Source organism: Phyllosticta capitalensis (assembly GCF_038381095.1).
Source record: "Phyllosticta capitalensis strain CBS 128856 chromosome Unknown BKA78scaffold_1, whole genome shotgun sequence".
In the NCBI taxonomy this organism is placed as follows: Eukaryota; Fungi; Ascomycota; class Dothideomycetes; order Botryosphaeriales; family Phyllostictaceae; genus Phyllosticta; species Phyllosticta capitalensis.
The window spans coordinates 1594555-1622485 of NW_027117439.1; the positions used below are offsets into that span (position 1 = coordinate 1594555).

General features: G+C 55.7%; 13 protein-coding genes across 13 annotated transcripts; 7 read left to right on the forward strand and 6 right to left on the reverse strand.

Annotated features, from left to right (window-relative positions):
- Positions 1 to 1162: 1162 nt before the first annotated feature.
- On the reverse strand, positions 1163 to 2256 carry BKA78DRAFT_10220 (autophagy-related protein). The gene is made up of 2 exons (XM_066882100.1): positions 1969 to 2256; positions 1163 to 1906 (listed from the first exon to the last, which is right to left on the reverse strand). Exons 1-2 carry the CDS (start codon positions 2042 to 2044, stop codon positions 1389 to 1391), a joined length of 594 nt encoding a protein of 197 aa, XP_066749230.1. The 5' UTR covers positions 2045 to 2256; the 3' UTR covers positions 1163 to 1388.
- Positions 2257 to 2339: 83 nt separating this feature from the next.
- BKA78DRAFT_291233 (Peroxin-3 family protein) lies at positions 2340 to 4077 on the forward strand (the record flags this gene model as incomplete). The annotated part of the gene is made up of 4 exons (XM_066885859.1): positions 2340 to 2497; positions 2557 to 2921; positions 2970 to 3366; positions 3417 to 4077. The coding sequence occupies 4 exons, from the start codon at positions 2340 to 2342 to the stop codon at positions 4075 to 4077; spliced, it is 1581 nt and encodes a 526-aa protein (XP_066749231.1).
- A 133-nt stretch (positions 4078 to 4210) lies between these two features.
- On the forward strand, positions 4211 to 5264 carry BKA78DRAFT_10213 (uncharacterized protein). Its single transcript, XM_066882096.1, has one exon. It carries the CDS (start codon positions 4344 to 4346, stop codon positions 4947 to 4949), a length of 606 nt encoding a protein of 201 aa, XP_066749232.1. The 5' UTR covers positions 4211 to 4343; the 3' UTR covers positions 4950 to 5264.
- A 964-nt stretch (positions 5265 to 6228) lies between these two features.
- BKA78DRAFT_302202 (uncharacterized protein) lies at positions 6229 to 7148 on the reverse strand. The gene has a single exon (XM_066887422.1). The coding sequence runs from the start codon at positions 7061 to 7063 to the stop codon at positions 6686 to 6688; it is 378 nt and encodes a 125-aa protein (XP_066749233.1). The 5' UTR covers positions 7064 to 7148; the 3' UTR covers positions 6229 to 6685.
- A 3228-nt stretch (positions 7149 to 10376) lies between these two features.
- Positions 10377 to 12711, forward strand: BKA78DRAFT_10303 (general substrate transporter). The gene is made up of 3 exons (XM_066882116.1): positions 10377 to 10763; positions 10824 to 10946; positions 10996 to 12711. Exons 1-3 carry the CDS (start codon positions 10604 to 10606, stop codon positions 12396 to 12398), a joined length of 1686 nt encoding a protein of 561 aa, XP_066749234.1. The 5' UTR covers positions 10377 to 10603; the 3' UTR covers positions 12399 to 12711.
- A 398-nt stretch (positions 12712 to 13109) lies between these two features.
- Positions 13110 to 14539, reverse strand: BKA78DRAFT_375993 (uncharacterized protein). Its single transcript, XM_066892816.1, has 3 exons — positions 14042 to 14539; positions 13794 to 13873; positions 13110 to 13678 (listed from the first exon to the last, which is right to left on the reverse strand). Exons 1-3 carry the CDS (start codon positions 14295 to 14297, stop codon positions 13526 to 13528), a joined length of 489 nt encoding a protein of 162 aa, XP_066749235.1. The 5' UTR covers positions 14298 to 14539; the 3' UTR covers positions 13110 to 13525.
- Positions 14540 to 14702: 163 nt separating this feature from the next.
- BKA78DRAFT_302209 (pyridoxine biosynthesis protein-like protein) lies at positions 14703 to 16216 on the forward strand. The gene is made up of 3 exons (XM_066887423.1): positions 14703 to 15023; positions 15103 to 15285; positions 15381 to 16216. The coding sequence occupies exons 1-3, from the start codon at positions 14904 to 14906 to the stop codon at positions 15990 to 15992; spliced, it is 915 nt and encodes a 304-aa protein (XP_066749236.1). The 5' UTR covers positions 14703 to 14903; the 3' UTR covers positions 15993 to 16216.
- On the reverse strand, positions 16217 to 18163 carry BKA78DRAFT_276179 (origin recognition complex subunit 2-domain-containing protein). Its single transcript, XM_066885564.1, has 2 exons — positions 16615 to 18163; positions 16217 to 16488 (listed from the first exon to the last, which is right to left on the reverse strand). Exons 1-2 carry the CDS (start codon positions 18058 to 18060, stop codon positions 16243 to 16245), a joined length of 1692 nt encoding a protein of 563 aa, XP_066749237.1. The 5' UTR covers positions 18061 to 18163; the 3' UTR covers positions 16217 to 16242.
- Positions 18164 to 18463: 300 nt separating this feature from the next.
- BKA78DRAFT_244706 (uncharacterized protein) lies at positions 18464 to 19847 on the forward strand (the record flags this gene model as incomplete). The annotated part of the gene is made up of 2 exons (XM_066884054.1): positions 18464 to 18906; positions 18956 to 19847. The coding sequence occupies 2 exons, from the start codon at positions 18464 to 18466 to the stop codon at positions 19845 to 19847; spliced, it is 1335 nt and encodes a 444-aa protein (XP_066749238.1).
- Positions 19848 to 19984: 137 nt separating this feature from the next.
- On the reverse strand, positions 19985 to 20881 carry BKA78DRAFT_302217 (putative ARD/ARD family protein). The gene is made up of 3 exons (XM_066887424.1): positions 20752 to 20881; positions 20279 to 20647; positions 19985 to 20211 (listed from the first exon to the last, which is right to left on the reverse strand). Exons 1-3 carry the CDS (start codon positions 20779 to 20781, stop codon positions 20074 to 20076), a joined length of 537 nt encoding a protein of 178 aa, XP_066749239.1. The 5' UTR covers positions 20782 to 20881; the 3' UTR covers positions 19985 to 20073.
- Positions 20882 to 21039: 158 nt separating this feature from the next.
- Positions 21040 to 21852, forward strand: BKA78DRAFT_302220 (uncharacterized protein). The gene has a single exon (XM_066887425.1). The coding sequence runs from the start codon at positions 21355 to 21357 to the stop codon at positions 21634 to 21636; it is 282 nt and encodes a 93-aa protein (XP_066749240.1). The 5' UTR covers positions 21040 to 21354; the 3' UTR covers positions 21637 to 21852.
- A 2224-nt stretch (positions 21853 to 24076) lies between these two features.
- BKA78DRAFT_245615 (acyltransferase-domain-containing protein) lies at positions 24077 to 25565 on the reverse strand (the record flags this gene model as incomplete). Its single annotated transcript, XM_066884139.1, has 4 exons — positions 24077 to 24512; positions 24572 to 25017; positions 25063 to 25306; positions 25369 to 25565. The coding sequence occupies 4 exons, from the start codon at positions 25563 to 25565 to the stop codon at positions 24077 to 24079; spliced, it is 1323 nt and encodes a 440-aa protein (XP_066749241.1).
- Positions 25566 to 25910: 345 nt separating this feature from the next.
- Positions 25911 to 27732, forward strand: BKA78DRAFT_302225 (ATP-NAD kinase-like domain-containing protein). Its single transcript, XM_066887426.1, has 2 exons — positions 25911 to 26188; positions 26235 to 27732. The coding sequence occupies exons 1-2, from the start codon at positions 26074 to 26076 to the stop codon at positions 27494 to 27496; spliced, it is 1377 nt and encodes a 458-aa protein (XP_066749242.1). The 5' UTR covers positions 25911 to 26073; the 3' UTR covers positions 27497 to 27732.
- Positions 27733 to 27931: the final 199 nt, after the last annotated feature.

Here is a 27931-nt window from a genome sequence, read left to right on the forward strand (position 1 = left end):
GTCCGAAAATTGTCAAATCGTAGCCGTCAATGGCGATAAATTGTCCGTATATGCGGTCCGTTCTCTTGTCAACCTCCAGGGCATAAGAGTCTTTTTGTTCTTATCCTTCCTGCCAGAGGGAATAAAAAAGACTTTCAAAGTCGTAAGGAAAATCCAAGAACAGGCAAAAGAAACGGGGAGACAACTTTTCGTAGAAAATCTTCTTTCAACAAACCAACTGAGCGCACGCACATCAGATGTATATAAACATCACGGGCTCTGAATCCTTTGAAAAACTGCGACGGCCAAGGCGATGCTACCCCAGAACCAAAGACGCCATGTACGAAATTCCCCGCCTAGCAGTCGTGGTTGATCACTCCCCCAAGCTCTCTATCCGGCAGTCAATGCGGCACCACTGCAAGTGCCTCTGTGTTTAGCATCGCAACAGAGCCTCCGAGGCAGTCGCCCGTTGCGGATCTCAAGCCTTAATTTCGGGTTGCTGGAGAGGTGGTGGCTAAGCGGGGGCGAATACGCCGCCCGCGTGTTGGTGGACTTGGAGGCGTTTGCTGTGGTCTGGACTCTGTTGGGTGACCTGGTAGCCAGGGAAGATCGTTTTGCTATAACTTGGGAATTCGCTCAGAATCCGTTTTGCCATGACATGACAAATACTGTGCTTTGCTACGCATGCTAGGAGTAAGTCAGAGTCTTATGAAGACTGTTGAACATGAGTAGAATTTATGTCGAGATGTGTTCCTCAAAAGATCTTTTTAGGGAAGGCGGGCATGGCTTGCGCCAGGTAGCCGTTTTTAGCCGACGCAACTGGAGTCGAAGCTTGGGAGCAAAAGACCACGACTGCGACTGCTCTCGAGGAAGCCGCCTGAAAACCTTTGATGCGTCCAAGTCGTATGTGCTGAAGGCGCATAAATGCTCACCATGTGCGCGCTTTTCGACGTGTTGACATTTCGAGATTTCTGCATTCGCTCTCTTGGTGTACGCCGACGGTGGCGATTCGCGTGTGGCGATGCAAGCCGATGGAAGTGCGCTAGAACTTCGAGAGCGCCTTTGTTCCAGAATGCCGTGTAGAAACGCGATCCAATTGGTTGTTTTGCTCCGCCCTTGGCCCAGCCTCTGCCACCTGACTTGTGGACAGCTGTTGTCACTCCACTCCCCTCTTTTGCGCAGCAAACGGACATAGTGCGCATGGAGACATATTGCTGCGACGAACGTTTCATGCTTGTGTATTTGGGGTATCTCAAGGAGACTGGACTTGCAAAGTCAACAGCCTCAAAACATGCAACCGACCCTAGACTCTTGGACGTGACCCAACTCCTAATATACATGCGAATCCGATGTCGTGATCTATGCAAAACGCCTTCCAATGCTCTGCCGACAAGATGGACCGATTTTCGTTAGAAGATTCCCATGCGCTGACCCCAGCCTTCGGTCTTGGGGTTGACGAGTATTGCGTAAGGGAACGGGTTCGTGTCAGTGGTCGTGATGGGCGGAATGTGGTCTTTGTCTCTGTTCACAATCGAAACAATCTTGAAGGCTGTCTTTTGCAAACTCTTTTCCATGGCGCGGCGCACTTTGATCACGTCGGTCTCGGTGCGCGGAGTAGCAAGGGTGACATCAAGCATCCACATTTCCCAACAGACCTCCTCGTCGCCGCGGGCTTTGCCCAGAGTGCCAAAGGGAAAGTACGACTTGCGCCGGCGTTTTTCAAAGAATTGTATGGCCAGTTGGCCCCGGCCGCGCTGTTGGTGTCCGATGCCTGTTTCAAGAGCGCGCACCAGGGCCGTCGCACGCTGGTCGATCAGCGTCTCCAAGTCGACGTCGTCGATGGCGGGTAGGGTGAGATCGAGGAGATCGCGGTGGAGTGGGGTGACGGGGGTAAAGTAGCGATGGAAGAAGATGGTGTGCAGGATGGCTACAGCGGCCTGTCAACAAAAGAGTCCTGGGTCGCCCGGTTGGACGTCAAGGAGCGTCTACCTTTGACGATATCTTTGACGCAGGTAGGGTCGGCAAAGACGTCGAGCGTGTACTCGGGCGGTCGTCGCTGTTCCATGGTCGCGGCGGACTGGTTATGCGTAGAAGAGCAGGATCGGGAACACAGAGCAAGGATTTGTTCCAGGCAGTGAGTGATGAGTGGTGATGGCGGGGAGGACGATGACGGAGAGATCAGAGTGGGCGGGCAGTGTGGGGTTGAAGAGCAGAGGCCTTGGTCCGCGAGTCAGACGGCCCGACAGTGGACATCATCGCAGGCAGGCCTCGGCTGCCAACCACCGCTGCCAGTCCTCGTGGTCCCATCTGTTGCGCTCGTTCTCCCAACTGAACACATCACTTGACATGAGACGCCCACCATGATAACTGCTACGCGCCAATGGTTTCGGCGCAACCGCACAAATTTCGCCATCGGCGCAGGTCTGCTGGGCGCCGGATATCTCGCTGGCCAGTATCTTTTGAGCAAGCTCACCGAGGCGCGTCAGCGCATGAGCGACGACCGCATCGCCCGCGAAAAGTACCCGAACACACACGCCGTAGCGCTGAGATGACACGACGGCTGACCTTCTGATTTAGTTTGCGTCGTCGTTTTGAGCAAAACCAAGAGGACTGTACCTTTACCGTCCAAGCCATCCTGCCAACCGCCTTTGATAATATCGTCGAAGCTCTCCCCGTCGAGCAGACCCTGAGCGAGCTGCAGAGGCAAAAGGCCGAGCGGCTGCAGCGTAGTGTGGCCCCATCGGAAATTGCTTCGACAGATGCGCCCTCCGAAGCCCCCAGCACCACCGAGGACGACAGTCGCAGCTTGAAGAGCTTCCAGAGCGAGAGCATCGTACATGCCAGCCAGGTCGTTGACGGCAACAATGGAGACGGAGCTTCTCAGACTCCGCTCAGGCCCAAGAAGAGCAAGGCACAATTATGGAATGACATGAAGATCAATTGTAAGAGCTTGTGTGATGGATCTTGGGCTGGCGACTGATACTGGGCAGCTATTGCACGCGCTTTCACTCTGCTCTACACCCTTTCCCTCCTCACGCTTTTGACCCGAATTCAGCTCAACCTTCTTGGTCGCCGCAATTACCTTGCCAGCGTAGTCTCTCTTGCCTCGCCGCCGACCCACGGATCGCGCATCAGCCTAGAGAACCACGACGACGACAACCTGGAACAAGCGTACGGCAATGACTTTGAGACGAACCGCAAATATCTGTCCTTTAGCTGGTGGCTCCTGCACCGAGGATGCAAGGACATTATGGAAAAGGTTCTTGTGGCTGTAAAGGAAGTTTTTGGCCCTCTGAACCCGCGCGAGGAAATCAGCTTGGAGAGATTGTCCGAGTTGACTTTGGAAGTGCGCAAGAAGATCGAAGGTGGCACCGAAGAAGAGCGCAAGTACGTCTCGGCATTGCCACGGGATACGTCAATTTACTCACCATGAACAGAGCGTCCAAATGGTTGCCATTTTTGCTTCCTCCGCCAGAGCAAGAAAACTACGTCCTCACCGAATCAGGCATGACGCCCGAAACCGAGACCTCAACGACCAATGCCACACCCTTACGCCGCCTCCTTGACGAGACTTCCGACATCATCGACTCGCCATCCTTCTCTCATGTCCTCACCCTCACCCTCGATGCCACATTCTCCGTCCTCATTGACAACAAGATCGCCACTCTGTCCTACCACCTACCCCCTGTATCCGCATCCACGGCCCGCATCGTCGAGCTGACAGACCCCCAATCGGCAAAGACCAAAGTGGCCAACACGCTTGCGGTCTTCTGCCGCCAAGCACATGCCATCGGATCTGGTGCCGACAACGAATATCTGGCGGCCATGGAAAACGTGCGTGATCTCGAGGCGTTTGCTGCCGTAGTGTACAGCAGCAACTTTGACTTCGAGCCCCCTGAGGATGTGAGCAAAGGTGGCAGTGGGGCAACAGAGACGCGGCCAACGACGGGGCGTACGTCGGCAGAAGAGGAGGCGGCCGGCAGTGGATCGCTGTTGGGTGGGGATGTGAGCATCGTGGAAAGAGAGGAAGGCGGAGGCGGAGAGTTTGAGGCCGCGTGGGGCAAGGCGTTGGCGAAGGAAGACGGCAAGGACAGTTGAGGTTTCTTGCATTTGCAGAGGTGAGGGGAAGAAACACAAGACGTGTGGATGTTGGGTCGATGAAGAGGCAACCTATTTGTGCAGCACAGCGGTCTCGTTTTGGGATCTTTTGGACACTTGCCTCCCCCCTTCTCAAGTCCTTTGTCATTGGTACGCCAACATGTACGAGTAACTACACGACACGGCTCTCCCATGTTCATAGCAGGTCCTCCCGCTGATACCCGCAACACTTACGACGCAATCGATTGAAAAAGAGTTTCTCACCTATGAATGGACAAGTGCCCAGCACATGTCGACAGAGACCCTCTTCCTGGTTCTTCCGGTTCTCAGGGATGGACATGTGGACACATGCTACTCCGATCGACTTCACCACACCACCTCTTCGATGCCATCGTCCCTGTGCTCTTGCTTGTGACAATCCATGGTTCGTCTCCCCACGAGCTACGCCTGCTGGATTAGCGCCGATGGAGATGGGAGGACGACGGATGGGACGGACTGCGTACAAGCACGCCAGTCGGACGTCTGTCGGAGTTTTGGTTTTGTTTTGCCCGTCAACGACATCATCTCGACCCGAGGACAATGTTCGTTTCCAAGGCAGTAAACCCGCGTCTGTAACGTCAACCATGTTCACCAGATGGCACATCTCATCTCACGCTTGGCACATTCTCTGCCTGCAGTATGTCCCTCGGCCTCATCCGTTCGTCTCAGCATTCATTCCCGTCCCGCACTCGCATCCCGCCAGTGTACATCCCCGCTCGCCTTACCTACCTCTTGTCTTCCCTGCCTCCCATTCCCGCCTTGTTCCCGCGCCACGCCGTCTTGTTCCCGCCACGGCCAAGTCGCTGCAACGCTTGTCGCGCGTCTACGTCTGAAGATGGCTGCTGCAGCTGGCACGGCGCGGCGCGGCGCCGCGGCCGCTGTTGTTGGCAAGCCATGCGTGGCGCCGAGAAAATCTTCGCTGTTCTCTCGGCGCCACGTTTGCTTGTTTGCCGTGGTGGTGGTGGCTGCTGCAGTGGCCGCCGTCGCCACTTGCGTTTTGTTGCTTGCTGAACTGGCTACCTATGGCGGCTCATGCGAGCGGGCGGCGGCGCGGTGCTTGTCCCGCCCCGTCTCTTTTCGCCTAAGCTTCTCCGCTGCTGGGCGGTTTTTTTAAGGTTCCGCTACCAGTCTCGGCGGTGGCACGCCGCGCTGTAGGGCGGGCGGTGAGGCGCGGCGTGGCGACGGCGGAGGTTAGGACGGCGGACAGAACGGCGGGATGGAGGGCGAGCGAGCGAGCGGAGGATGGTGGTGAGCCGGAGGTTGTTGGGGAGTGATCAATGATTGTCCCTAGAGTCTGAAGTGAAGCCGTCTGCTGTAGTGAGAGAGCTGTGGAGTGAGAGTTGTCTCGTCAGTTAGTTCGAAGTGCAGCAAGATAGTTCAGTGAATGAGTGAAGAGTCCAAAGCACGGCGGCTTCTCTGTGGATTGTGTGGGTGCACGACAAGTTGGAAATTCCCCATGTCGTCAACAATGGCTACAAGGGACCGAGGAACACAAAAGTTGAGGTCCTTTGGGAGTGATAGGCATCCGTGATGTCGTCAGTAACTGATAGCATCTCTTTGATGCAAACAAGTCTTGCAGTGTGGAAAGATAAGTAGTCTTTCAGACCACTGTCTCCCTTCTTTGACAGAGTTTTTGAACTTGGTCAGCCAATCTGCACATGACGCAGTACAAAGCATTGCTCAACAACGTGGGCAAGAATTCTTCCACCAACTTCAGGGGGAAAGTTTGCCGGTTCCCCGAACCCGTCATTCGCAGTGTCAACAACAGACTGTGAGACTGCCACACAGTGTGCCTGCACTGCCGATTCTTACCTTTTTGATAGCGTCGTGCTACCGCACTCGCAACTCACACTCGTCGTCTTCAGACAAGAGGCTCTGAACCCGTCCGTAGTACGAACATGCCTCAGAGATAAGGTGAAGTAGGGGAGGAAATTCCTCGAACCCTTTCTTCCACACAGGCGCAAGCAAAACAAGCGCGCGTCCCGCGGCCGGCGGTCTATCTACGCCACATCATCGCTTCGCATCGAACCGAAACCGATCCAAGCGACGGACTGATGACCCGAGAGAAAGGAATTTCGGCATGGGGGAAGGGGCCCCACTGACATCACTCATGGGGGTGCCGCGTGCGTGCGTGCGGAAAAAAACGCCCTGGCTGACTCGCCTCGCCTGCCCTGCCTGCGCGGCGGCACCTGATACACGTCGGACAACACGGGGAGGCGGTCAGTTGTGATCAGTCATCGGCAGTGTGGCAGTCGAATAATGGGTGGAATAATCCGGATCAGCAGCATCATCATCGGGTCGGTTATCCTACCTGGGTATCTGTGGTGGCGCTGGGTGAAGAGCAGAGCAACTGTGCGTGTATGAGGTGGTGGCTAAAATGTGCCGCCGCTTTGTTTCTGGTTGGCCCTGAAGACTGCTCATTCCGTGCGGACGGATTACCTGGTAGGTGGGTGGTGATTTTCCAGAGCGCCTTTGCCGTTGCCGGAGCCGTTGCCGGTAGGCCACCGACGTAGGGTCACGGACAGTGAGACGGCAATCGTTTGCGCGGAAGGCATCGAGGGTGAAGTGGTTACGTGGAGGCCGGCGCGACGCAACGGGGGACTCGGTGAATCTGGGGTACCTGGAGACTGCACATACCGATCTCAATGTCCAGCCTGCGTGCCTGACGGACGAGACAGCACACATGCCTGCGGACGCATGTAAGAAGGCAAGAGTGCGCTTTTTTCTGTGACTTGGCTGATGTTGATGTCGAGAAGCGATGACGACGCATCACCAGAGCACCCGGATGACAGTGCCGACCTGGGCTGTTTGTTGGACGATGATGATGATGACTCGAGTCGATCGCAACTCGCGCTGGTGGATGCCCTGGTCTGGGGCGGAGACCTGAGACTTGCCTTGGTCGACGGGAGCGGAGCAGGACCATGACTGAGAGAAGCGAGCCGTACATGGAGCGTGCGTGTGGAGAGGCCAAGCCAGTGCCGGTGCTTCGTTTGCTTTACGGGAGGCCGCTTGTTGTCGTTGTTTGGAGAGCGAAGGCGCCGAGAAAATGGTGGTCGCTTGGCTGCCGCCGACGCCAAGTTTGATTTTTTGATGCCATCATGTGCGCGCGCAAGACGTCTCGCCACTACTCCAGTTCTTCCCCAGACGCGTCGGTAGCGCCGGTTGGAGAAGTCGGCCGTGCATGATGCATCGCCACTCGCGTCGTTTCCCCGCGGGGATGGAGATAAGTCGGTTCGGAATATCTGCGCTTGAATGTTTGGTTTGACAACGACAACGACCATATCCGGACGGATACATGTACAAGTGCCCAGTACCACCTAAAACTGCGCCAACCGACTGCGCCAGCCGGCCGGGCAGACGGACGTATGGACGAATGGATGCGACGCGGTGCGCTCGTGACGGCTGCTTCGCCTCCTGTTTGCGCCGCAGATGGTTAAGCCCCCAACCACGGAAACGCCGAGGGAGAACAGCAGCAGAGGAAAAAGAAATTGCCTTCGTACCTGCGAGAGAGGTAGCGTCGCGCAAAAGCGGGACCGCAGTCCCGTTCACTGGCGCTGTCCGGTACAGCTCTTGCCCGAATCACAATCCTTCTAATGAGGAGGAGTGTGACCGGTCTCCGAGCTGGAATGGGCGAGTGGTGTCACGGAGAATTCTCTGATAAACGCAAGAAAGCAGATTGCACAGTCAGACGCGGGAAAAAAGTCTGGAGAAGCGGGGAGAGGGGGAGGGAGGGGGCCATGGCCCTGGGAAGGCGGGGGATGCGCTGCTCAAGAGCCAGGGCTTCACGACATGGACGTCTTGTGTGTCCAACAACCAAGTCGACCGTTTTCGATTCAGACAGTTCCAGACCGCGACGGTAACATACACCACGGCCTAGTCCATGTATCCGGTGTCCAGGGCAGTCCGTTCAGTCGCGCGTGCCGCCGTCCACTTTAGCCTTGCGTCTATCAAACCACAGACTTGGCGACGGCGACGGGAGAGTTGCGGTTGTGCTGCGGAGCGGACGCCCTGCTGCCATGCGCTTTCTGGGTAGTTCTGGCATATTTCGTGCATTAGTGAGGCTCGAGATGGGCAATTGGCACGTCTACTGGCTGGCAAAAGGCCAAACCCCATGGATGGTGATCTTTTTGGTTCATGATTGACATCTTCATGCTCGCGCGAGAGGGTTCCTAACGTGTTGATCACAACCAAAGTGCCGACAGATGCAATTACTTGCATGTCGTCGATCCAAATGGATCATCCTTGGAGAGCAGCAAACGCGCATACCGCATCGGCTTCAGTTAAATTTTTTTCTTCACTTTCAAATTGCAACGTTGACACACTTTCAGGTACCGAAGCAACTGACGGAGAGGCGCCTGAGGATGACGGCAAGCCGACCAAGCTTTGCTCAGCCAAGCGCCTCGGAACCAGGATTCCATGAACAAGAGCTCGTCAGACCTACCCCATATCAGAGTGTTTTTCAGGGAACCGTTGGGCCTTGCATCAGCCATTATTCACGCTTGGCCGAGGCATCCAAAGAGGTATACATTCGACGCCGGGCTTGCCTTCCTCATGGGCAACGGGCTTCAATAACTGTGTAGTCATGGGCGTCGCAGTTGGTCAGCAATGGAGGAGCCGAGTCCACAAAAAAGTTCCGACGTCTCTCGACGTTTTCGTTTCAATTGTTCGTGGTCCGTCTTGGCCCTTGGCCCGTTCTGGTTTGCCAGGGTTGTCGCTTCGTCGTCAGCCGTCACCGACAAAAGTCGAACGAGGAGTAGCATTCCAAGAAGGGATCGGCAGCCTTGGACGACCAAGCATCAAGCCACTGACGGCCTGGTGACAGGGATGTCCAAGGCATGCGCCGAGCCGCAAATCACATTGCCCACTCGACGAAACGAAGATGCAGCGGATGAGAAATTTTTCCTCTCCGTTGCAGAAGCAGCAGTCTTGTCTGCATTTTGTTCATTTTGTGAACCTCGCTGCCCTGCACAGACGTGGACCCTCTGTGCCTCTGTGCAGTCTCTGTGCAGCCAAATTGCTGACACGACCCCCACTAAACACCAATATCGTGACCACTCACAACCGATTCCAACGAGGACAACTGCTGCGTCCAATGTGCATGCGAGTCTCGGTCCGAATTTCAGCTGGCCCTACGGTGCGCAGGCCTTGCATGGACGTACAAAAAAGAGATGGTTTCACGTGCGGCCAATTGCGAGATGAGATGTGGATAATTCACATGCATCGAAGAGCCCGAGAGTTGAGGCACATTCAACAACAGATGTTCTCGCGGACCCTGATCTCAGCGGCAGAGGGATGCAGTGCCGGCAGCTAGGGCGGAGGAAGGGATACCCAGAAGGGAAAGTCGGGACAAGGAAGCTGATAACGGCCAGTCAAAGACGCCGCAAGCACACAAGAAGCTCTGGCGCGCGGATGCAGGAGCGGAGCGGCGTAGTGCATTGGAAGTCCATTCTGAATGCATGACAGCGGGTGAGAACCAGACAGGAAGCTGTTAGTCGTCTCAGCCTAAAGTGGATGGATGGTAATAATTAGTCGTGTCGGTGAGAGTGCTGGCGTGGAGCAAATAGACAGTCGCGGCCAATGGACGGTTTCGAAGGGCGGACAGGACCGGGGAAAAGGCGACGTAAGACCGAGTAGCAGATGTGCGCACCCTTGCGGAGCTGCAGTGTGCACACGCGGGGAGAGAGCGAGGGAGGCATCAATTGGTTTGACGGGGCTTGAAAAGACTGGAGACGGTGGAGCAAGAGGCCCACAGGAGCGTGAGAGGCCCTGCGGCGGCCAGCGGGGAGAAATCCAACAAAGACGATGTGGGAGGAATATTTTGGATGATGTCAGCGCAGAGGAACAAAAACTAAAAAACGGTAGAGACACGCGGACAGCAAGTTTGCCGAGGCCAAGGACGGGAGGCGGACATGGCCAAGCTCGACGATGCCATCTCTCTCCAGCTTCGGGCCCTCGACGGCGCTCTCACGCAGATCGCAGCGCCGACCTTCGAGGGTCTTGCATTGGCCGTCTGTGGGGGCCCCACGCCTCTCTAACCTCGTCCAGCATCTTCCCCCGGCCAATGACGTCCGCCTTAGTGCCTCCTCCACCACCATGTTGCATCCAACCCGCAATCGTTGCCAGAAACATGAACTGGCCCAGCGCCTTAGGCCGCAGGGATCCCGATGCCCCCGGTCACCTCTCCGCCGACTGTACAGCGACCACTCCAACTCGAGAGAGGATAAAGACCACGCTTGTCCCCGGATCGCTGACCTTTTTCCTCCTTCAACCCTTCTCCTGCTCACTCTTCTCTGCGCGTACTTGCACCACGCGTCTTATCCAGGAACGTGTGCGGCTTCGTTCTACGGTACCGAGTCCCGGGGTCCCTTCTCTTGCCTGGCTGGCTACCAGACTATACCTCCGCTCTCAACGACCGGTCATCCAGGCCATATATTAGCCTGAAGCCCCCCTCCTCCAGTCTTGCTCAACAACACTCCCACCGCCCACCATGGCCGACAAGACTGAGCACGAGCACAACGCCCAAGTGGCTTCGTCCTCTCCCCGTCCCAGCGACAATGCCGTCAACGTCAAGTCTCCCAAGTACTTTGGCTTGAGTGGCCGTCCTCTTAGCTTGGTTGTTTCGACCGTTGCTACCACCGGTTTCTTGCGTAAGTTGACTCGACCCGCAACTCCAAATCCTCATCCCCCTTGCTGACGCTCCTCCACAGTCTTCGGCTACGACCAGGGTGTCATGTCTGGAATCATTGCCGCTGATCCTTTCAACGACTACTTTCCCGAGACCAAGGATAACAAGACTTACCAAGGTTTCGTTACTGCCATTTACGAAGTCGGTATGTTTTGGCGCCACACTCCCAAGCGAAACGAGCTAAATGTTTCCAGGCTGTCTTTTCGGTGCCATCTTCATGTTGATGTACGGTGACCGCCTGGGCCGCAAGAGGGGCATCATCAGCGGCGCCATCATCATGATTCTCGGTGTCATTATCCAAATCTCCGCCGTCAAGGGCCACAAGGCCACCGCCCAGCTCATCATCGGACGTACCATTACCGGCATCGGAAACGGCATGAACACTTCGACCATTCCCACCTACCAGGCAGAGTGCTCCAAGTCCACCAACCGTGGTCTGCTCATTTGCATCGAGGGTGGTGTCATTGCCTTTGGTACCATGATTGCCTACTGGATCGACTATGGCTGCTCGTACGGTTCCCAGGACCTGTCGTGGCGCTTCCCCATTGCTTTCCAGGTCTTCTTCGGTCTCATCGTCGCCATCTTCATGGTCGGTCTCCCCGAGTCGCCTCGCTGGCTCTTGACCAAGGACAGGCACGAGGAGGGCATGCGCGTTCTCGCTGCGCTCGGCGGCACCACTGTGGATGACGACGAGACCAAGCTGCAGGCTTCCGTCATCATGGACAGCATCCGCGCTTCTGGCCATGCCGGCGGCAACACTACTTACGCCGACCTCCTGACCGGTGGCAAGTCCCAACACTGCCGCCGTATGCTCATTGGTGCCTCTGCCCAGCTCTTCCAGCAGATTGGCGGTTGCAACGCCGTCATCTACTACTTCCCCATTCTGTTCGAGGACTCCATCGACGAGACCAAGAACATGTCCCTGCTCCTTGGTGGTGTCAACATGATTGTCTACTCCATCTTCGCCACCAGCTCCTGGTTCCTCATCGAGCGTGCCGGTCGCCGCAAGCTTTTCCTCGTTGGAACTGTCGGCCAGTGCTTGTCCATGGTTCTTGTCTTTGCCTGCTTGATCCCCGGAGGTGCCGAAAACGCCAAGGGTTCCGCCGTCGGTCTCTTCACCTACATCGCATTCTTCGGTGCCACCTGGCTGCCTCTGCCCTGGCTGTTCCCCGCCGAGGTCAACCCCCTCAAGACTCGCGCCAAGGCCAACGCTGTCTCCACCATCACCAATTGGCTGTTCAACTTCCTCATCGTCATGGTCACTCCTGTCATGCTTGACAACATTGGCTGGGGCACCTACCTCTTCTTTGCCATTGTCAACGGTTGCTTCTTCCCCGTCATCTACTTCTTCTACCCCGAGACCCGCGGCCGTACCCTCGAGGAAATCGACATCATCTTCGCCAAGGGCTACGTCGAGAACAAGAGCTACGTCACCGCCTCCATCGAGCTGCCCTTCCTCACCGAGGAGGAGATTGATGCCAAGGCCAAGGAGTACGGCTTCGTCAGCGACGAGGACGATGTCGAGCGCCGTGACGTCTCCAACGAGAAGGAGGGCGAGCTGGGCGGCATGCACCCTGACGGCGCGCACATTGCCTAAGGGAGTCGCCCTCGTCTCTTATTTTTCCAAACCGACCGCCAACACCACGGTGGTAGGTCTCCCGCCAATGGCCGAGTGCGAATACCAGTCAGTCAGCACATCAAGCTGTTCTGCTGGCCCCAGCCTCCCTCCACCCCCGCCGCGGGGGAAGAGGAAGCTCACTCGCATGCATCGCCACGGCGTTCAATTTTTGCATAATGTCTTGTTTCCCCCTTATACCATGGTGCCACTGGCAGCACAGATCTGACCACGGCTACCAACTTTTCATTCTACGACTCCTCAAGGAACAAAAAAAGAAAAAAAAAATGGTGGAATCTCTATACCCCCCTGTCTAATTCCGCTCCGCTCGGTCGGCACGGCCCGAACGCCCTCGAAAGGAGCGTCGAGGCTGAGGCTCAGGAGCCGCATTTTTACTTTTCTTACTGCAACGAAATTTGGATACCCATGATAGACGAGACAAGAAGAAGAACACTCGACTCTCTGTCAGAGAGTTCGGGCGCAATGATCTTTTTTCGGGAAATGAAGGAAGTCAGTCAACAACATTGGAAAGGCAGAGGCATTAGTTGCTAGATATCGGTAACTGGCCGCATGCTTGCATGGAATGGCGTATGCGTCTTGTCGTCGCATCAATCGAATCGATTATTACCAACAACTTTGAAGTCTTGCTTTGGTGTCGTGATGAGTGAAATTTGCCCGGTGATTATTGGCTCACTGCATGAGAAAGATTCGCACGTCCCTTTTCCTTCCAATTGTCGCATTCGAGATGGACAACACTGCAGGGCGATGGAAATGCAAACATTAATGGTCAACATGTTTGACATTTGATGTTTCTTGCCTCTATCATCGCGTGTACTCCAAGTAGGCATTCTAACATATCTCTAAGGGGTATGCCACTTCGCAGGAAGTGGAAGACGGCGTCGCCTGCGTGTTTCAGCGCTCGCCATGGACAAGTCCTCCTCCACTTCCCGCATCCCGACATCTTACGCCCGACGCGTGAACAGGGCGTAGAATAAAGTGTGGCGCACGCAACATTACCTTTGGCATCCCGCTAGCATCCGCACACTCACAGATCCACCAAGACCAGTCCCCCTACCCCCTGAACCGGTAGCGCCTCGCAAACAAACTCCTCAAAACTCGGCAAACCCCGCCAACGCAAACGCCGCGCCAAAGCTCAGCTTAAACGCCACGTTGTCGTGGAGTGCAGACCGTACGTCGACGCTCTTTGCGTACCGCTGGATGCGCTGGTAGGGGACGATGTGGATGCCGCGGGATTCGATGAACTGATGTTGGCAGAAGGTTTAGCTTTGGGCCTGGATTTGGGGGGGACTGGATGGTGGCATGTTTGGGAATGCGCAGGAGATGGGTGAATCAGGGGGCCACAAGGGGAGGACAAACCTGAACGCCAAAGACCAGGAGACCAATGAGGAGGGCTAGCGGTTTGGAGAAGATGCCGACGGCGACGCCGCTGAGGAGGCCTACAGAGTGAGGCGAATTAGCTGCACGTTGTCATTGGAAACATGGAAATGCTCTCCAAGCCCCCTCTCCGCACGTCGTACAACCCCCTCCGTCACCACACGGAGTTCCCCCTCCTGCCAACAACACCTCCAACCACCACCACCACCCAGCAGACAGATGCTACGTACCCAATATGCTCCCCGAGCTAACCTGCTTCCAAACCTTTGGATTCACGCGCCCATCCTTCCAAACAGGCGTCCGCGCCGGCGCCGCCGCCGCATTGTCGTCGCCAAAGCCGGGGATGGAGGGCGGCGAGTCGCAGCGCTCGGGGCGCCAGAGCAGCGATTGTTGCTGGGCCTGCCACGGACGGAGCAGGAGGAGCGGCGCGGAGACGAAGCAGGCGCTGAGGGCGAAGGGGCGCAGGAGGCGGAGGGATGATGCCATGGTGGATAGTTGTTGTGCGGTGGTCGCTGGGCGTTGGATGGAGGGGTTGCGGGTGCGGAGGAGCTGCGGAGAAGGTGGTTTGGTCGAGAGGAGACGGGATAGATGGCCGGGCGGTCAATTGGCGGAACGGGTATGAAAGTGGTGAGGTGTCTACATTGGGAGACGAGTCGGACACATGGCTACGGCCAAGGATATAGGGGAGTTTGCATAGCTCACCCACGTGGAGACCAGCGACGTCATGGATGGTGTTGGCAGAATCGACACATGGACGGGGGCGGTGAGACAACGCCCGCACCTATCGGCGCGAGAGCCGAGTCTAGCCGCCCGCCCGCCGCTCGACCCCGCGGACATGCCCCTCCGCTCCGCCTTAGACGCCAATTCTGGGCGCGCGCCCTTGTCGTGCCATTTTTGTCCAAACCCCGGATGACTTTTATATATCATGACTCAATGACTCACCATTCAAACTGTCAATTTCTCACTATTTCTTCCTTCCATCACGAAACCAACTGCACTTCACTCTTGAGCCTCATTGCGTCTCTTTTTCCACCCTTCTGCTTTCGTCTCCGCGGCTTTTGAGCATTCCACACACACACACACATCTGAACCATGGCCACCGAACTCCCCACCACCAATGGCAATGGCGAGCCCAACAACTTCCAGGTCAAGGCCGGTCTGGCCCGCATGCTCAAGGGCGGCGTGATCATGGACGTTGTCGACGCCGAGCAGGTACATTTTCCTCGTTTCTCCCCTCATCAATGGGCCAAATCAGGCAATCTAACAATGACGTCTTCGATGTTTGTTGTAGGCACGCATCGCAGAGGAAGCCGGAGCAGCGGCCGTCATGGCCCTCGAGCGCGTGCCCGCCGACATCAGGGCCCAGGGCGGCGTCGCCCGCATGTCGGATCCCAAGATGATCAAGGAGATTATGGATGCCGTGACGATTCCCGTCATGGCCAAGGCGCGCATCGGGCATTTTGTCGAGTGCCAGGTGAGTCTTGGCGCTTCACCTTCACCACCACCTCACCACCTCATCTCAAGTCGACAAGCCTTGCAAATATTGTACTAATCCCGCTACGTCATCAGATCCTCGAGGCCGTCGGCGTCGACTACATTGACGAGTCCGAAGTCCTGACCCCCGCCGACCACACCCACCACGTCGAAAAGCACGCGTACAAGGTGCCCTTCGTGTGCGGCTGCCGCAACCTGGGCGAGGCGCTGCGGCGCATCAGCGAAGGCGCGGCCATGATCCGGACAAAGGGCGAGGCGGGCACCGGCGACGTGGTCGAAGCCGTGCGGCACATGCGCACCGTCAACGCCGAGATTGCGCGCGCCTCGGCCATGAGCGACGAGGAGCTGCGCGTCTACGCAAAGGAGATTGGCGCCGGCTTTGAGCTGCTCAAGGAGACGGCCAAGCTGAAGCGTCTGCCTGTGGTCAACTTTGCCGCCGGTGGTGTTGCGACGCCGGCGGATGCGGCGCTCATGATGCAGTTGGGCTGTGATGGTGTTTTCGTGGGCAGCGGTATCTTCAAGAGCGGCGACGCAAAGAAGAGGGCCAAGGCCATTGTGCAGGCTGTGACGCACTACAAGGACCCCAAGGTGTTGGCCGAGGTCAGCATGGACTTGGGTGAGGCCATGGTCGGTCTGAACGTGGAGAAGATGCCCGAGGGCGAGAGGTTGGCCAAGAGGGGCTGGTAAAGAGATGATTTCCTCTGAAAAGATGCAATAAAAGTAAACTGGGCTTGGACCATGGGTAGACCTTTCTGCACGTTCTCAGCAATGGAGTTCAACACCAGAGACGGGGTCCTCTTTAAAAATTTGTTCTCCTTTTCTCTACCATATGTCGAGGCTAGGGGGTATTTAGTATGACCAAAAAGCGCTGATGTCAAACTCCACTCACAATCTATTCCTCAAGCCCGACAGGTTCAACAAGCCGAGTGATCAAAATTTATTCCACCAACTCCTCCAAAAGCGCTTCCAAATCCTCCCTCCTGAACGGCACCCACAGCCTCTCGGTGCCGCCCGCATCCTTCCTACTCTCAATCATCTGATGGTCGTGAAACTCCTTCAGCAGCGTGCGGAAGCCCATCTCGTTGCTGCACACAAACTCCTCGACGGCCTTGTGGTACAAGACTCTGTACTCGACGCCCACGGCCGGCGCAACGGCATCCATGACGTTCTTCTCCGCGCCGCCCTTGCCCTTCCTGCCCCGCCTGGACGGCGTGTCGGGCGCCAGACCGGCGTCCTGGAACGGATCCTGGTCGTCGTCGTCGAGGATGCCGAACCCACCGGCGCCGGCCCCCACGTCGTCGTCCTCGACCTCGACGGCCGCGGCAATCTGCTCGGCGACGAGGATGCGGAAGAGGCCGCGGGCGTTCTCGGGGAGAGAGCGCAGGACGTAGCCCACGCCGTCACGGCCGGCCAGGCGGCGAGCGGAGCGTCCTAGCACGTCGGCGAAGGCGTCGACCGCGTCGAGCTCGGCCCCGGCGAAGGAGGCAAAGGTCGTGCAGTCGTGGAAGAGGAAGCGCAGCTGCGAGCGTGCGGACAGGTCCCACAGCAAGGGAAAGGTTGGCGTGTCGGCTGTGGCGAGGACGTGGATGTGCGGGTTGGCGGCAAGGGTGGTCAGGAGAGTTTGCGATGCAGGTCGTCGGAGCGAGGGCGAGTCGATTGAGTTGATGATCAGGGTGAGGGGTTTGCTGGGCGGATTGGTGGCCAGCGTCGTTTCGAGGAGCGAATGCAGGAGAGGCGGAGTCGAGGGAAGTTTGACGGTCGATGGGAGCAGAGAGCTCAGGAGAGTGAGGAGGATATCTTTCGGTGTCAAGACTGGGTTGTAGCCATTGATGACAATTATCTTGGGGCTGTTTTTGGTGCTGGAATTTGGCGTCGTTGCGACCCTGTGATGGTACAGGTGCGTCGCAAAATCGGTAGCCAGTTGCCGTTTGGATCCAAAGCCAAAGAGGCAAATATTAAAGTCATTCTCGAGCTCGTAAATCCACTGGTCAAATGACCGGGTGTGTAACTCGTGCAGAAATTGAATGTCTTCCTGATGTGGATCTTCGTACTTTGACATTTGCGCAAAGTACTCGTCGTGGTTCAGGATTTGATGCGAAGCCAGCGTATTGTTCGACGTCTTATTCCCTCCAGGCCGATTCTGGAAGAAGTACAACTCGTGGGATGGAAGATTTTCTGGTGGAGGAGTATGCCTTTGCTTGTTCTTGCTGCCTTTAGGTCGTCCACGACCTCGCTTTGTCGGAGTCTCTGGCACAGAAGATGGTTCTGGGACTTCCGCTTGCTCTTCCTCCCCCGGTTCATCTGCCTCTTCATCGTCGTATATCTGATGAGCGAGCTCGTCCTCTTCCTCCTCTTCGTCGCTTTCGTCCCCGTTGAGTTGGCGTGCAAGTATCCGTCGAGCACTCTTCCGTCGTGCAGACCTATCCGCGCTTTTAACAATCGCCGGAGTCCCACTCGGCGTCTCGTTGTCATCTTCGTGTGGTTTTGTCGGCGTGTCAAAAGCAACCCGGCGTTGTGATTTGGGTGTTTCCTGTATCTTCGCATCACCCTCGGTCGCATCCTTTATTTGAGCACGGCGAAGGTCATCGGCCAGGCTTCGAGAGACATTCTGGCCCTTTGTGGGAGTCTTTTGCTTCGACGGGGTAAGATCGAGCTCGTCGTTTTCGTAGTCCTCGTCTTCGTCCACTACGCATCGTCTTCGCGGCGTCGAATTGGCTTCTTCGGCTGCACCTCTCTTCCTCTTTTCGCTGGGCATGGGCGGCGACGTCGAAGATGTCGAATGGATGGGCGGTTTCAATTGGACCAGAATGAGTTCCAGAAAAGCGGTGATCACCAAAGTCGCGACGCGGAAGACGCGTCGTCGGAAGCGCTAGTCCGTAGCTCCGACATCGATACCTTGTTGACCGATAAGCCGATAAGGGTCTCCGTCACCGGGCCGAAATTTTGGAGATCCAGTCACTAGCAGCTGCTCTCCAGCTCTTCCTCTCTTTCTCCAGTCCAGTCACAAGTCACTACCGGAGTCACAGCTTCGGCGACAACAGGTACAAATACTCCTCGATCCAATTTGAAGCAATGGAAACAGCACTCTAATCACATCATCCAGGGCCATCAAAATGGCTTCCGCCAGGCCGTCTAGCTTCCAAAAGCTCATCCCTACCATGAAGCAGTTCGTGCGCAACTACTCTGCCCCCGGAGAAGGCACTATCCCTCCGTCGAAGCAAAAATATGTCCCTTCCTCTGGTACCTATCCCAAGGGTTTCCTCGCCTCGAGCGCCCACGTTGGAGTCAAGGCCTCAAACACTCGCTTCGATGATCTTTGCTTGATTGCCTCGGAGACGCCCTGCTCTGGAGCCGCCGTCTTCACCAAGAACAAGTTTCAGGCTGCGCCGGTCACAGTCAGCAGGGACACTCTGAACAGGAGGTCTGGCGCAGGCATCCGGTCTGTTGTTGTCAACTCGGGTTGCGCCAACGCTGTGACGGGACGTGGAGGCATTGAAGATGCCATTTCCATGGGACAAAAGGCGGACGCGTGCTTCGAGAACCAAGACGATGGGAAGGGTAGCCGGAGCATTGTCATGAGCACTGGTGTCATTGGCCAGAGGTTTGCAGTATGTTCCAAGACATGAGCAGCACTCTAACGAAATCAACAGGCTCCCCATCCAAAAGATTCTCGACAAGATTCCTGCGGCACACGAGACCCTGGGCAACGAACACAGCCACTGGTTGAAAGCTGCCCGCGCAATTTGCACCACCGACACCTTCCCCAAGCTCCTCTCCCGGCAATTCACTCTTCCCAGCTCGCCTAACACCACCTACTCCATCGTCGGCATGACCAAGGGTGCCGGCATGATCCACCCCAACATGGCCACTCTTCTCGGAATAATCTGCACTGATGCCCCCATCGCACCCGCGGCCCTGCAGCCTCTGCTGACCGCGGCCGTGACCAAGAGCTTCAACTCCATCTCCGTCGACGGTGACACTAGCACAAACGACACGGTTGCCATCCTCGCCAACGGCGCGGCTGGAGGCTCGGAGATTGCGGACTCGAAGAGCACTGGCTACTCGGAGCTCCAGACCGTGCTCACCGACTTCGCTGCCGATCTCGCCCAGCTTGTTGTCCGTGACGGCGAGGGCGCGACCAAATTTGTCACTATTCGCGTTGTGAATGCCGCCTCGTATGATGATGCCAAGAAGGTTGCTTCCACCATCGCTCGCTCTCCTCTGGTCAAGACTGCCCTCTACGGCAAGGACGCCAACTGGGGCCGCATCCTGTGCGCCACGGGCTACGCCGATGGCGTCGACAGCGTCGTCCCTGAGCAGACCTCTGTCTCATTCATTCCCACCGACGGCTCGGAAGAGCTCAAGCTCCTGGTCAAGGGCGAGCCCGAGAAGGTTGACGAGGCCAGGGCTGCGCAGATCTTGGAGGCGGAAGACCTCGAGATTGTCGTCAGGCTCAGTGAGACCCCTGGCGAGGAGGCCGTTTACTGGACTTGCGACTTCAGCCACGAGTACGTCACCATCAACGGTGACTACAGGACTTAAGAGATGGAGAATTCAAATTTCATTGAGCGTTCACATTCTGCGAATGATATCAAAAGTTAGATTACATCAGACCATAAGCGAATCTGATGCACCTTTTTCGTTGTTGAGCACATGGCACAATGGAAATTTTTCGAGCAAATTTTGACCACAAGAATGGATAAATTCAGGATATCACAAATCGCCGTCCCATGTACATACAAAAACAGTGCCCTTGACAAGCCCGCACTTAGTGCGAGGCAATTGGCGCAGCTGCAGACCTCGATTGGAGGTACTGCTGTCTAAAAGTGTTCTTATCCGTCTCCTCGCCGCGGTTCAAAGGAGTCCACTTAGGGTCGTCCTGGAACAGACGCATCGCCTTGGTGTACTGCGTGACGGTCAGCCATTTATCCAATATGCTTCCTCCAACCCAGCGGAAGTCCACTGCAACATACATTCTGGTCGTCCACGGTAAAGCGGTGGTAAATTCCAGGCGGCATGATCATCATATCATACTTCTCAAGCCGGATGCGGATCCAGTCGTCGCCTTCACTGCGGACATCAAAGTAACCCGCACCGTCCAAAATGTAGCGAATCTCCTCATCTTCGTGCAGGTGCTCGGAGAAAAAGGCCTTGACCTTGTCCTCGTAGTTTGGGAGCGTGTTCGGCGAGATGGTGACTTCGTCGCGGTTCTTGTACGCCCGCTGCGCCGCGAGCTCGTTGACGGCGTCCAGCGAGGGCAGATAGTAGTGGTGGATTCCCAGCGAGGCCAGGTGCTCGGCGGGCACTTCGCGGCCGGAGTCGTGCGCTTCCCGTTGGTCGCCCTGAGTGAGCTGGTTAGCTGGTGCTTGTTGCGCTGGTCGGAGGTGGGCGGGGCGTAGGTGGGAAACTTTTTTGGCGGGGTATGTAGATGGCAGAGGGGACGTACGGGGAGGTTGTCGTAGTAGTAGGCGCGCATGTTGGTCAAAGTCTTGCGATAGGTCTGGAAGAGCGAGCTGTATGCTGAGAGTCGTGGTAGGCGGGAGCGGGGCTGGAAGTGGTTTTGAAGTTTGAGAAAGCGTGGGCGGCGATGACGCCTTCGTGGATCGCCCGGCCGTCAGCCATGCTGGCCCCTGCCGTCATCCCCGTCATCCTGGACCATTGCGCTGCTTCCAAATCGCCACCTATGATTGGTGAGAGCTGCTCGACTTCTTCATGCATGTCGCAGGGCTGTTTGGGTTCCGTCGCACCGCAGATGCATTCCTTTCCATCGAGAGGAAATGGAAATGCAGCTCGACAGCAACAGCTCCCCGAACGTTCAGTACACGACACGGGCAAACAAAGATCCATTACAACCCTACCCGAAACACCACCTGACATGCCTTTTCAGCAGATCTGCTCTAGATGAAAAAGCCAGCATGGTCCGCCGCTTCCTGGGTATATAAGTATACTGCTCAAGTCCCACGCTTTCCAAGTCCTTTTTGCAAACCACACATCGTCCCTTGCCAATCGCTTGCCTCAACGGTAAGCCAGATTGACTTGTGGAAGGATAATGGCCCACTGCTTCGAATTTGTCAGTCTTCTCAGCTCCAAGGTCGTGGTGACTTCTTTCTCTACTGTGTTTCATCATCTTCATTTGGTAAAGGTCATCATCACCGTTGGTTGTAAACGGAATATCAAGTCAACAAAGGGGCGGGCGTGCTTGAAATCGATGATCTACTTGTGGGTGGATTTGATCGCGCCGACTACATTTTTCTTTGCCCTTGGCTTCCTGTTTTCTACAAGCTTCTCTCGGAGTACTGCTGCTCAGTGTTCATCATCCCCATCGAGTTGACATGCCCATCATCTCCATACTCGAACGAATCATTCTGAGCTCCCGTGGCAGTTGTGCACCTTCCATGAATGGCCCTTTCCTCTGTCAAATGATCACATGTCACCTAGTGACCTACCTACCCCTGACTATTTCTCAGTGTATAAAGTCTGTTTTCATGCTTCACCTCTTGCTTCCTCCATCTGCCCACACTCCTCAGTCTCAAGGCAATCGGCGGACAAATTTGACTTGCGCCGTCAGACTGCTGCGAAACGTTCACCAACGAGCCAATCACTTTCTCCTCCCGATTTCGTTCCTACGTCACTTGTCTCCAAACAACTTGAAGTTTGCGGAATTCTTCCTTTCTCAAGAACGGCATCATCAACTTTACAAGACAATCGACACAATCACGGCTCGTTCAATGCCGCGTCGCTTTTCTTGCCACCACTTCTTGTCATTACTGCCTTGGGTCCAGCGGCTGTCCATCGCACAAATTACGTTCCTTTTGCCCCTGAGTCTCCCTGAATCTACCTCATGATCTCCAATAGCTCACTGAAGCCTTCCAGTCTTCTGCCTGCTCCAAGCCCAGCGAATTTCCACAGCTAAGGCTCGCAGCCTTTTTCACCTTGTAAAGCTCAGAGTTCATTTCCATGATCATGTTGATGATGCCCACCAACATCAGCTCACAGCGTTCCCTCGCATCCGTTCGTCGAACTCTACTATACACCTCCTTTGCCATAGCCGTCGTGATCTCGAGCTCCTCAAAGACAGAGCTAAGTAACACCAGTTGGTAGTGCATCGAGCAAGCCCAGTAGTAATGTTCTCTCATACGTATCTCCAGACAGCAGGCTGCTCGATTGTTGGCGAGAAGACAGTCACCGAACACGACCAATTTATAGGTATCAAGAGCGGAGAAAAGCACGTGTCCTGGGCACTCGACCATCAGGTGGCAGCATGTGGAGGGAGGAAAGAAATGTCAACTTCAATTTTCAGTGCTAAAGTCACTTGGCACAAAGCTCATGCCCAAATTACCAAATCAAGATTTGTATGTACAGGGAGCATTCACGCATCCGGCATCTTACCACCCAAAGACTTGGAAATTTGTTGAAGCCCAAAAAGCAAAGCTACAAGGAGCACTAAACCGCCCCTGCTTCGTCTTAGAGTTGACATAAATGCTGAAGCTTGCCGTCTTTTGCGCTTTGTAAAGCTCACCGTCGTTATGGGACCTAGATGGAGTTCCTTCGCTCACAGCCAGCTGTCTCACGCACTCACATGACTCTCGTCCGCGTCCCCTGGCCCCTGACCCCTAGGCTCCGGGCTAGACTCTGACTCCACCCCATCCAAAAAACTACAAATACCCCGGGTCCAACCTCCTTTGCTCTACTCAATGGCAGCCAAAACCTGCTGGTGACAGTTTGGAAAAGGAGGAAAAATACGGTTGACTTGTGCGTTGGCTTTCGTACAAAGAACTGATGCGCAAGCACTACTCCTCTTTTTTGTTTGAGTGTCGTGGCTTATATTTGTGGCTCTGTCTAGGTCCCAAGGTGTTCTTCATCATTGTCAAAGACACCAACTGATTCTTCCTCTCGCCCTCTGCCGCTCACGCTACGTCTCCAGTGCAACCCTGCCTGAATCCACCCCGAGACCAAAAGACAAGTAGTTGAGTTCCCTGTCCCACCAGCCTCACCCAGTAGCGTCTCCGAATTTCGAGATTGAGTGAGTAATTGGTGCACTGAGTTGCCAGGAGGCAAGTGTTGGCCGGGACGACGACAATTTATAGGCGTCGAGTTGAGGACAGAGCAGGCACATGGCCAGACCGCATGGCCTTCAGGCACCAGCGCCGCCGATGACGACTCAAGTCATGGGAGAACGAACGGCTCGTGTCCAAGGCAGATTCGGGACTTTGAGAGGCATCCTACTACATGTTTGAATACTCATATTGTTCATCATCATCTCTTATCGCATTACATTGCAGATATGACTTTGAAATAGGTCTCCTTTCAGCCTCGTGGGAGGCCATCAACCCACCTACATATCTGGAGACCTACTAGGTGATCTCTCTTTCAGCGCGTGTCTACCCAAAAGAGTCAAAGGACCGAGCCAAACCGAAAAGCAAGTATCCAGCCCGAGCCATCATCCATCGTTCATTCATCCCAGTAGTTCCAACAGCGACAAAAAGACAAGCAGGCGACCGACGATGCATCAAAAGCAGAACACTGGCGGGTATGTGTATGAGTCTCTGGTGGTGAAACGCAGCAGCGGGCGGAAGCTACAGCTGCAACGACTACGCTGAAAACCGAGCGCGAGGACGCCTCATACAGCTGCCACTTCCGCTGCCGCGTTCCCACAAAGAACGCATATGCTGCCTGTTTCGCCAGACTCCTTGTACTCCCAAACGACGAGGTAGCAATAATTAGGTTCAATCAGGGGAGGGAGAGAGGGTCGCGAAAAACCGGGGCCTGCCTCATGATCCCACGACCTTGGTCACTAATCTGATCATCTTGACTGCCACATTGACCACCAAGACCGCGGCTGCCCCTGGAACGAAGATTTGCAAGAATTCCACCGGGCTACCGGGCCTGACTTCGGTTTCAATGTAGCCGCGGTTCTTTCTATTCTCGCTCTTGTCCAGTCTCGGCATGCCATTGAGCCGGGGACCTGCGACTTCGTAGCGCACGCCTTCAGGGTCTGCGGGGAAGCGGCCGTTTTGGAGGAATTCCTCCAGAAGGTCGTCCTTCTCGCGCCAGCGATCGAGGACCCATTTCTCGAATTCGGTTGGAGACGACAGAGGCATGTCTTTGACGGCGAACCGGCGCCAGTGCATATTGACCGAGCGAGGGGGACGGCCTTCGAAGTAGGTGGACTTCAGGGTGAAGAGGTCCTGGCCATATTCCCCGCGGCTAGATTCGCGATTAGATCCTCAAAAAGTGGAGATGATTTGCGTCTTCATGCAACTTACGGAACCCCCTCATACGCCATCGTGCAGTCATAGACCCACTCCACAGAGTCCTCCAACTCCTGGAGACAGAAAAGTAATCCAGTGCTCCTGGGCAGCATGGCGTGCCTCAAATCTGGCTGATTGGTCTTTGCCGCCCACCTGGCACTCGAATCCCTCCCATTCTTCGACAAATTTGTGCCCTCGGGAAATATGAGCAACCACATGGGATCGAGCTCGTGCTCGCCCGAAATTGGACCTCTGTGGCGGGCTTTTAGCTTTTGGAGGCGGTGTTGGAAGCGGGGCTTGTCGTTGGCCCACTTGCGCGAGAGAAAGATGAAGCTGAAAAATTGCATTCCAGTGCCGATCAAGGGGATCCATTTGAGAGATTCTTTGAGGATGATGTAGATGTGACCATGCATGCGCGCAGTGTACGCACTCCACCACAGGTATAGCCAGTCGGTGTAAATCTAAATTATCAGTTCCCGCCCCTGGCTTTGTTTGGTGGAGCTCACTTGGTGGTTGGCAACGAGGACCATGCGATCTGGGAAATCGCACTCTAGCCTCCCATCCTCGGTTTGTCTGAGCTGTCCGCGTACACTCTCGTCGCCGCTCACGCGCACAACGGTGGGACTCCACCACTGCGTCATGGTCGTAATGAGCAGACCAAAGTGCTGCTTGGTAACAGCCATCCAGGCATAGTACCAGTCTTTGTTGTAAAGATAGAGAGGCGCGCCGAGAAACTGGCTGACGTTGATGCTAATACCGAGCAAGGTGGTTAAGATAACCCTATGAGGATGTAAGCATGGGTTTACACTCACCACAGGCAGCTGCCGAGGAAGTAGAGGCCGAACAGTGACATGCGCAGTGCCTGCATGGGGCCGCCATGTTTGACTGGCCCCGCGGGGTGCTGCAAGGACGGCGCCGTGTCCGCTATCCCATGTCGCTGTAGATCCTCTGGAGATATAGGTTTAGGTTCGGAAGGGTGGTGCCTCTGCTTGAGGCCGTTGGGTTCCATGAGGGGCGGGTAAGGATGGTGGACAAGGTAGAGGGTAGGGCAAAGAATAAAAAGAGGTGGGCGGTGAGCGTCGCGTGAGCAGTTGAAGCGTGCGTGAGTCGTGGGGTTCGTGACTGTAAAAAGGAACGGAGAGGTGTCAGGCCGGGGAGCACGGCATGATACGGATAGAAGGTAGGAGAAGGTCGAGGGGCAGGTCGAGGAGCTTTGAGAAGTAGGAGGACGAGAAAATGTTGGCGGCGTGCGCCGGAAGTCGCGGTGTTGGTTCAGAGGGACGTGGTCGAAGATTGGAACCACGACGAAGCTTGGGCCAGCCTTGACATCAGCACAACAACGAGTAAGCCTCCAGGCTCAACACCACAACCGACGACGCACCCTCCCTGCCATAGCTCCCGCCGCGCAACATCGCACAAAACATGGGCGCATCCCTGCCCCTGCAGCTGCCGAACCCCCGCCCTCCTTTGCACTCCCAGAGCTCAGCCTGATCTGATCTCTACACCACGTCCAAAAAATGCTGCGCTTGCGGCCCTCGATCCGCGCCTTTTCTACGACCGCTCGACGTCTCGAAATAATTCAGTTGCCTCGCGCCGACGCCCTTCCTAAGAGGATATTCCCGACCTACCAAGGTATTTGTTACATCAATCTGCTCATCTTGCGCTCACAAAAACTTAGCCAACCACCAGAATGATCTCCTCGGCGTCCAGTGGCCCGCGCCGCTCCGAAATGTCCTTCTCATGAAGAAAGAAGAGTCGCCCAATGTAACAGAATCTCTCGTCGAATTCTCCTACCATCTCCAAAACACATATCCCTCTGTCAATCTCATCTTTGAGCCAAGCGTCGCGAGCGCCGTCCATGCCGAGCTACCCTCGCCGGTTTATTCTTTGCCGCAGACCAACAACGAGGCGCAAAAAGTATTGCAAGACAATGTAGATCTCATAACAACATTGGGTGGAGACGGGACGATTCTGCATGCCGCAGGTCTCTACAACCGGGTGCAGCGCGTGCCTCCAATCCTTGCTTTCAGCATGGGGACCCTTGGCTTCCTGGGAGAATGGAAGTTTGGGGAATATAAGCGCGCGTTTCGGGAGGTGTACATGTCGGGCGCAAGCGCGGCGTTGGAGCAGATGTTGGAAAGAAATTATCCAGACGAGGTTCCAAAGACCGTTGCGGCGCCGCCTCCAACTACCGCTGCCGAGGACCCCTGGGCATCATTCCGCGGCAAATTCATGGGACCAAATCGCCATGCGCGCATACTGCTCCGTCACCGACTCCAAGTCTCTGTACAGCCGCCGTCTTCACCAAGCGCCAGCTCTAGCTCGAAATCCGCCAAATCCCCGCTGACCCTCGCAACAGCCAAAACCCTTGCGCAACGCAGGCCTCAAACGCCGCAGCCTCTTTACGCACTCAACGAAATCATCATGCACCGTGGTCGGGCGCCACATCTCTGCCATATCTCCATCTCAGTGAACGGCCGCCATCTGACCGACGCCATCGCCGACGGTCTCATCGTTGCCTCGCCCACTGGTAGCACTGCTTACTCGCTCAGCTCTGGTGGTTGCATTGTCCACCCGTTGGTCTCAAGCTTGGTCCTGACGCCCATTTGTCCGCGTAGTCTGAGTTTCCGGCCGCTGGTGCTGCCAGCAAACGCGGAGATCGTTCTGCGCGTGTCGGACAAAAACAGAAGCGAGGGCGTCGACGTCAGCGTTGATGGCCAGAGGCTGGAGGAGCCGTTGGGCAGGGGTGGTGAGGTGCGAATCACGGGCGAAGACGTTGGGCTGGCTGGCTTCAGGGACGGCGCTAGAGGCGAGGTCCCCGGCGGCGTGCCGAGCATCGTGCGTGGGTTGAGCGGTGGTCAGGAGAGAGGAGAGGATCACTGGGTTGGTGGGCTGAATGGGTTGCTCAAGTTCAACTATCCATTCGGCGATGGCGTTTGACGACTCAAAAGAGACGATCTATAAAACGGTATGGGCGCTTAAAGCCTGGTCAATGAGCAAGAGGTAGGAGAATTCCCATTTACGGCCAACATCTTTTTTATCTATACGTATTACTAGATGGGCATGTGATTTGGACGCTCAACTGAATAGAAATACCCTGAATAGTCTTAGTTTATTCCAAATATTCCCTCACAACATCCCGCCAAGTATACTGCAAAGCACTCAAGGAGCAATCGACGCCACGCCCCAGAGCGATGGCGATGAAAGTGGTGCGGCTGTGGTGATGAGGAGCACTTGCGTTCTTGTGCTGCTCTATAGAGCGAGTGCGTACATGATGAACTAATTTCTAAGATAGACTGCAGAGGCACGGGGAGCAGTCAGTAGCGTGGTGCAAATAAAGAGTGAAATGGAGCGAAGGTACCCAAAGTAGAAAAG